Here is a 9,022-nt window from a genome sequence, read left to right on the forward strand (position 1 = left end):
TTCATTTTATAGAAGAGAAAAGTAAGGTTCAGAGAAACTGAGTAACCTGCCCAGGGAAGCTCAGCTAGAAAGAGGTAGAGCTGCAGTGAAAATCGAAATTCCTGCAGCTCCACAGCTCGCTATCTTGACTGCTGTGAAACATATCAGTCTCAGTGCCTGTCAGGGTTCTATTTAGAGCTGGTGTGGGAATTAGGTCGGATTTCTCAGGAGAGGTCTGGTCAAAGCAGCTCTCCAAGGAACCAGCTTCGAGTAGAACAGGAGTTCCTCACAGCCCCTCCCTACCCAGTCCCTGTGTTCCCGGAAGGCCAAGACCCCTGTAAATACAGAAACATTTGCTCACACATTTTATTATAGTTATATTTGCATACACATCACCTTTAGAGGTCCAAAGAAGATGAATGCTTTTCTGACATCCCTTGTCTGTTTTATAATTTAAATGCTTCCATATTTTTGCTGTAGCATTACAAAGCCACTTTTCACCCACTTTCTGTTTCTAGGAAAAAATACATATTTCCCTGTCTGATTAAATGAGGTCAGGGATGGGAAAAGTTCTCAGTAACCTGTAAAATATTGTGAAGAACTGGAGAAAAACTCCATCTCATGTGATGTCGTAGGTCCAAACTTTACAATTCCTTTCTTTAGAAATTGACCCTGTGAGGTCTTACTTCTCACTAAGTCCATGTTCCACATGAAGTCTACCATCACGCAGTCCCTATCACAAAGCATGGCTTTCTTTTTTCACCAGAATTATATGTAGATATAAAGCAAGAAAATAAAATTTTGCTTAGTAATTTGCCAGCGCCTGTGAGCATTTATCTTTTAGAGAGGATGGTTGTAAATCCACAGATTAGTTCTTAAATGCAAAATGTCAAGGTCTTGCCAGTATCTGAGGACTCTCCAAAATGTATCCCAGATTTTTTTCTGTTGTGGGATTCATTAGTACAGAAAAACTGTCTTTCCTGAAAATGGGCTGCTGGGATCTGCAGGGTGGCTGCATCTTAGTAGAGTGCTAAACCGTAAAACTCATTTTCATGTCATATAACTGTCCTGTGAAAAGGAAAATTAACAGGAAGCAACTCACATGTCCTAAAGTACACAAAGGAATTGAGGTGTACTCAAGTATACTAAAAGGTATACTTGTTCTTAAATTTTTCACACAATTACTAAATGTCAGCTAGAAGTAGATTTACGTGGACAACTGAATAATTGCTGAACTTATGTATACCATAATTTTAGATCAAACCAAGAAGTATAGCAAGCCATGTTCATGAAAATTCTTTTTCTCCATCTGTTCTGTTATTGAATTATATATGCAACACTTGTGAATAATATAGTGGCTCTCTCTGACATGTTAACACTTCCTTTGTTTTGATATGCTCATCAATACTAACGTGGCAGTTAAGAAACTTGAATGAGGCAAGGGAGACTTCCAAAACATATTAGAACATATAGTGAATACAGACCAGTGAACAAATACATACATTTTATTGAAGACATGAGTTTTATTATCAAATGCATCAAGAAATTCAAGAAACAAGTTTGGCAATCATTAAATGAACACCCATTTTGGGAAGCTGTGCAGCTTAATAGCAAAGTGTGCGGACTTAGTGCCATGCAGACCTTAGTTTTGATTTCTGGCCCCACTAAAGTGTAACCGTGTGTAGTTTATTTAGCCTTCTAAAACAGGTCCTCATCTCTAAAATGTGGATAATAATTGTACCTTCTCTACATTTACTATGTGTGTTAACATTAAGATGCGTATTTTTTTTTTTTTTTTTTGAGACAGAGTCACTCTGTTGCCCTGGCTAGAGTGAGTGCCGTGGCGTTAGCCCAGCTCACAGCAACCTCAGACTCCTGGGCTCAAGCGATCCTCCTACCTCAGCCTCCCGAGTAGCTGGGACTACAGGCATGCGCCACCATGCCCGGTTTAGTTGTCCGATTAATTTCTTTCTATTTTTAGTAGAGACGGGGTCTCGCTCTTGCTCAGGCTGGTTTCGAACTCCTGAGCTCAAACAATCAGCCCGCCTCGGCCTCCCAGAGAGCTAGGATTACAGGCGTGAGCCACCGCGCCCGGCCTAAGATGCATATTTTTAAAAGTTCTGAATACAATGTCTGCCCCAGAGAAAGCACTCAATATGTGGTAGCCATTATTATTACTTAATGGCCTGCATGAATCAAAGAATCCTAAGTTTTCACTAAGATTCCATTGTAAGTCACTACTTTTTTAAAGTGCTTAACTACTTGATTTATTTTATGGGAAAGTGTTTTAATTCTGAATGATAAAAATAATATAATTTGAAAATGCAAAAAAATATAAATTTAAATGTAATCTTTGAAAGCGAAAACAGTGTTCTTTCATATTCATCTCTGATATAGTTAGCATTTCAGAAATGGTATGATTTCTTATATTGTGGTTAGGTTATATCAAACCAAAACCCACTTCTATATTGATTTAAAAATACACAAGTTTCCTTTGTTTGAAAATATCCTATATATGTTGTTTTTTTTTTTTTTAAATAAATCTGGCTGTTCCCTTTACCATGTGGCCTGTAACTTTACTGATAAAGTCATGCAAATTAATTTTAAGGCATGTAAGTCCATCTCACTAGAAGAGAAGATCAACATAAAATGATGTTCCATGTGTGTCTATACTCCTTTTGGAACCACCCATTCCCAATGCCTTGGCTACTTCATGATTGTAAATTATAAATTTGCCAGATATGTAACAAGGCAGAAAAACTGGTTCATCATCAACTAAGAAAATTTGCAAACACATTTTTTTAGTTGCTTTTTAAGTATGTTTTGTTTGCTTACTTATTTACACCCCTCATTGTTCTAAGAATAATTAAAGTAAAATTTTCTAAAATATGTTTTCAAGCATTTTCTGTATTTTGTAGGTTGGTTACTGGAACGATATGGATAAATTAGTCTTAATTCAAGACGTACCCACTCTTGGCAATGACACAGCAGCTATTGAGAACAGAACAGTGGTTGTAACCACAATCATGGTAAGTTTTGGTCTATGCTTTATGGTGTTCCATTTTGTCCATAGGCAATTGTAACCCCCCCGCTATGGTGAACAGGGAGGGTGAAAGCTGAATCTTAGCAGTGATAACACTGGTGTTTTGATCCACAAAAGTCTATTAAGGCTTTGAATAGGTTTGTCCTGAGCTTTGAGTACATTCAGTATTTTTATTTGTATTATCTTTTGTTGCATTGTTGTTCTTGGAAAAATGCTCAGATGTTAAAAATTGAGACTGTCAAACTCTAGTTGGAAATGTATGAAATACTAAGATCCCAAAACACAAAACAACAATCATGACAAAGGTCAACAACCAATCACATAAAAATATCCAGTAGTAAACATCATATTATTATTGTTATTATGTTTTTAAAAACATCAATGTAATAATAGTTAATGGTGTTTAAAATTATAATTTTCAGGTAGCTTAATCATCGGGTTATGGTTTGCATTGTCTGTTTCTAATAGTGGAGATGTGAATGTGAAGATTTTAATGAGCATGTTTATATAACTAAATGCTTTCAAAATTAATTTAGTTTTACTTTATTTTTAATGTAGAAAGCGTTTTTTTGCACCGATTATTTTTCTCATTGACCAATGAGAAATACATAATATGATTTATTGAACTTCTAAGAATTACAAAAGCTATGATTGCTTCATTGGGTTGCATCAGAAAATGAAAAATACTCTAAATTCTAAGTCTGTTTCCTCAAAGAGATTCTCATGAAATTACCTTTTAAATAATAGAATATCATATATATTTTTCTCTTCTAAAGTCAAACATGCCCTTTAGAGTCAATGCTAGTCAAAGGAGATCAACAATCGGTGACCTTTTCTATCTAATGTAAAGTTATATATCCTCAGCTCACTGTCTCTGTAGGCAAAGCATATTTTAAATTATTTATGGAAGCCCTTACTCTAAATAAAATGAAAGTATTTTATGTAATTTAGTTTTCAGTTTTCATAATTTTAGTTTTAGGTTTTTAGTAATGTCAAGTTGTTTCCAAAAGTGACATTGAGGTCAAAGCATGAAAACGCCAGCAAGAAGTTTTCAAATGTTGCAATTAGTTTTATCTGTGTTACATCACCAGTTAGTAATTTAATGTACTCTGCCAAGCCTTGATCATAAGTTCATGATTTTAGAATGCAAACCAACCAACAGCAGTTTGTGTGTAAACCTTCTAACTTAATTGTGTAATATTTGCATGGGACTTGAAAAGCAATATATATATATATTTCTTTTCCTAAAAAAAAAAAGACACAGTAATGGAAAGTCATACTTCAGTACAGTCCTCCTCTTTTCAGCCTCTGATGAAGAATCCTATTATAAGAAATTGATCAAGAAAGAAAAGAGTTCCACGCTGTTCGACCATTCCTAACTAAGGCTCAAGGCTTGTTCTCCAGTGTAGTAAATTTAAGCTTATTTTTCATGTGGGATTCTTCTTGGATGACCAACTCTGGACTACCAGAAAAAATAAATTTTTGTAAAGTTCTGTGACTTTTCTGAGATACTAGAACAAAAGAAGAATTAATCTTCATCTCTCTCAAGAAAATAAATAGATATTGAAAAAGAATCACTTAGAGATTCTGACATATCAATTCCCACCTATATCTTGAAATGAGGTCGCTGTATGTAAATGATGGAATTATACCACTCCTATTTCCAAGAGTAGATTTTCTATCACTAAATATCTCCGAATTTATGTGCATGTTTTCTGAACATATACGGTTGTTTTCTTTAAAGAATTTTTTGAAATTTGCCTGTTCTGTGTGAAATAAAGTGTTTTAATGTGCATTATAGGTGTAATGTAGAGAATTTCCTCTCCATCCCTGTTATTAAAGGGGCTGGACGTGTAATTCTTAAAACCAAAATACTGAATTAATTTTGCAAGCATGGCTAGTTTTCAGGAAGCATGCTATCAAAAAATAAGTAAAAATGACTGAAAACATCTGTTTCCTGTATATATAAAGAATATTCTGTAAAGTTACCTGTTTGACAGTGATGCCATCAATATTTTTGCTATCAAAATAGTACAATACTAGTATATGTCTTTTTGTATGAAAATGTAATCTTTATATAAATAATACCTCTGGTATTTGCAACTGCATAATCATTCAGTAATTCAAAAAGACATACTAGAATTCTTTCCCTGAGAATGTTCTTTGTATGTGCTCTTGTTGCAAATGGTAGCCCAGCAGCTATAACATCCCTACCACCTCATTCCTTTTGAAAAAAATACAGTTCCTTGTAGATGAATGAGATTCTGGCATCTGCATGGAATTCAGCTGAACACTCTCAACACAGATGGAGTTGGCTAGACATTGTAATATGCACCATACAGATACCTAGATACAGAATAAGGCTGAGCGTGAGCATTGAAAATCATTCATTTTGATTGAAATTGATACAGTGTTGCTGTTCTTCCATTTGTCTTTCCTTTGTGTATGTTGTTATTTATATGTTGATACACTGTAATGATAAATGCTATTGTTAAATAAAATTGATTGATAAATTCAGCTATTTAGAAATATTTATTGAGCGTCTGCTATTTGCTAGACACAGTAATAGGCCCTGGGGATATGTCAGAGAACAAAACAGATAAAAATCCTGCACTCAATGGAACTTATAGTCTAATGAGAGAAAGTAGACAAGAAACATAATTAATAATTATATTAGCTATCTTTTATAAATAACATGTGGCATTAGCTTTTTATACTTTTGAAAGTTATTTTTTCTTATAACAGTGTTGTGTATCTATAATGTGATCTTCATTTTCATAATGAATTTATTCTACCTGAATACTGAATTTAACATAGCTAAAACTAAATAGAAAATAAAATTGACAACATCATCACTTTTTATCTTTGTCTTATTGACTAAAAATTTATAAAATTTGTAATATTCACGATTGTGACTATACTGATTTAATTTTTCTGTATTCAAAGTAATAATTTTTGCAACTTTAGGAAGGCAAATCTATGCCACGTTGTTTGGATAAGTACAGCAATTGAAGGAAAGGCATTTTACAATAGAATTTGGGGGAAGAGAGGGTGGTGTTTTCCTTTGTAATCTTATTACTGTCTTTGGCTATTGAACTCTCTGGAAAAGGAGAGCTAATGCAGTGATATTTCAGACAAGCCCTTTTTTCCCCAAAGCTTTACTACTGAAGGGCAATGAGGCTTATGATGCGTTACTCAACTACGAAGAAATTTCTTGCCATTTTATGAATATAACAATCCTTTAGGAAAATTTTCCATAAAACTAAATTTATTCACTACAGCATCAGATTTATGTTACAAGCTTGAAAGCAATTTTACTTATCACATTTGATCTTTTCAGAGGTCACTTTCTGTACTTTCTATGAGATGTTTGATATTTTACCTTCTCTGTGTAATATTTTAGGTACACTATAGATATATACATATACATGTATAACATACATGCACATACTTTATATATAATATATTATATGTATTTACATATATACGGAAAATAAAAATGTATTTATTTTCTTCCTTGTACCAAATATTAATTCCCCGCTCCCACATACACCTCCTATTGGAGGGCTTATAATTCAATTAGTTTTCGAATAAATTATTTTGGCTAAACTTAAATTTTTACAGTCATTAAATTTACTTTTTTTCTGAATTTAATAATAACATCTTAATTTCCACTTTTAATAAATTTATCCGTGGGATAAATTACCTACATCCAATGAGATTCTTTAAAGAAAAGCAAGTATCCACACAATATTTGTCAATGCTGATTTTATCATTTTAACAGTTTTCAATAGCAATTGTAATGATTATATTTCTGGTGTTTAGAAAATCTTGAAGCCTTTCTAATAAACATCATTTTAATAGTGTCACTTTTGCTAAATACAAATAATACTTGGTAGGAACATTATAATTTATTGACTGAAAATCATTGAGACAGTTTCATAAGCAAATCCTAATGCAGCAGCTTTAGACAAAGAAGGATTACTTTCCTGAAATAGCAGAGCAAATGTAGAACACCATCCATTATGAAAATTTTCTTAATAAACTCATAATCATAAGAAGTAATGCATTTAAAATAACTTCTAAGAAATTATTGTCCCACAGAGCACAGTAATTGATAATAAACATGGCAAGTTGTACTCTTAAGCCAGTACTCTTAACACTTGGGACTTTGTAAGGCTGCTTTGCAAAGATACCCCGCAAATTCTCCATAATGACTTGCTAGAATTCATTTTTTTATTCTATTGAAAAGATTTGATATTTTCTTCACCCATTGTGGCCCCCAAACTTTGTATTAACTCTCCCCACTATGAGTGTTTGAAGAGTTACTTGTAGACAGCTTGTCAGATTGAGGATGTGGGAAATGAGGAAGTTGGGAGAATGCTGAGAATTTGTTACTTATTTTGGATTTGACATGAAAAGAAAGAAAAATGAGACACACTGAAAGAAATTGGGGAGAGCTGAACAACCATGAGAGCCTCTGTTCAAGAAAAGCATAGCTTTTTTCTTCCCTCATTCTTCCCACCTCCCTGGGTGTGATCATGCCATTTGTCAGACACTGCAGGCATCACGCCTCCTGAACCTCAGCAATTGTTTGTGCCCCTGGATATGCAAAAGTCTAGCTAAGTTTCTAATCAACATCTCCAGTAAGTGGAAGGGTTTTCTAGCCTTTTTGGTTTTTTGTCAGGAAACTAAAGACCTGTTGGGCCCCTGGTGTCCAAAAGGAAAACTGGAAAAAATTAAAGAAGATATTAAATAAATGTTACTCATATAGACGTATGCTTGCTTCAGAAGAGATAACCTAGCACTTGTTAATATTTACTTTTTTGTTATTTAGTGCCTTCTATGTGCCAGATGCTATGAGGAGAAATAGAAAGGTCTTATCTACAATGTTTACTCAAAAGATCATATAAAGAATTTCATTCACTGAAAATACAGAAATGCATTTCTTTAATCTTGTTCCCCTTCTTGTTAAATTTTGTGAAATTTCAATTAGTTGCACATATTTTGATGAATGTAATAATAGCTTCAAAAAGCAAATGGCTTACATCCCAGTGTGTGGAGAGCATAGTTGGGGCTCACCATTACAGAAATGTATTTCTTTAATCTTGTTCCCCTTCTTGTTAAATTTTGTGAAATTTCAATTAGTTGCACATATTTTGATGAATGTAATAATAGCTTCAAAAATTTACAAATATTTTAAAATGTAGGCTCAACTCCCACCTTTGTCACTTGTTAGCTCTGTGAAATTGAACAATTGGCTTAACTTCCCTGGGTCTTCATTTTCCCACCTGCAAAATGGGTAATGCCTACGTCAAGGTGTCAGTGTCAAAAGTAAATGAAATGACACAAAGAACTGAGCATTGTACCTGATACAGAGGAAACACTAAATAAGTAAGAGCTGTTATTATTCACTACTATATTTTATTCTTGCCCTCCACACCTTATACTCCTTTACCCTTATCACAAACAATTTACAATGACTTTGATCACAAGAGGACAAAGCATGTATTTTATTTATTTTCGTATACCTGGCTCCCAGTAAACTGGCTAGCATACAGTGGGTGCTTAATAAATATGTGATTAAATAATAAGCATGTAGCTTTTATTGAAGCAAATTGTTCACTATGTAATGTAGAGGTAATTTAGCTAATTAGATTATAATACTAACTATAGAAACTTCCACAAACAAGCTAAAACAGTACTATATGTACTTGAGGACTAAAATTCATAAGTGTCCAAATATTCCAGACACTTTAGAACTGACCTTTGGCCTTAGTACCAAATGGGAGCCTTAGAGATACCCCTTTCGAAAACCTCTTAAGCTTGTTATTCTCATAGGTGATATGGCTTTTTCAGTTAGAATATTACGCATTTCACGAATATATGGCTCTTGCTTTTTTCTACATAATCTTCCATATTTTAATGAAGCTATTGTAAAAAAAGAGAAAATAAAAGAATTAACTCATAACTAGTCATATTTTATAGCATATTTTAGAA

At 33.4% G+C, this 9,022-nt stretch overlaps 1 protein-coding gene across 1 annotated transcript in view; it reads left to right on the plus strand.

The window, feature by feature from the left end:
- Window positions 1-9,022, plus strand: part of GRIA4 (glutamate receptor, ionotropic, AMPA 4) — a 548,228-nt gene that overhangs the window by 471,743 nt on the left and 67,463 nt on the right. The window contains exon 8 of the mRNA XM_012659122.1: window positions 2,898-3,008. Coding sequence (XP_012514576.1) covers window positions 2,898-3,008 — 111 coding nt within the window. The remainder of the gene's footprint in view (window positions 1-2,897; window positions 3,009-9,022) is intronic.

Source organism: Propithecus coquereli, unplaced genomic scaffold (genome assembly GCF_000956105.1).
Source record: "Propithecus coquereli isolate 6110/MARCELLA unplaced genomic scaffold, Pcoq_1.0 Scaffold6, whole genome shotgun sequence".
Taxonomy (NCBI): Eukaryota; Metazoa; Chordata; class Mammalia; order Primates; family Indriidae; genus Propithecus; species Propithecus coquereli.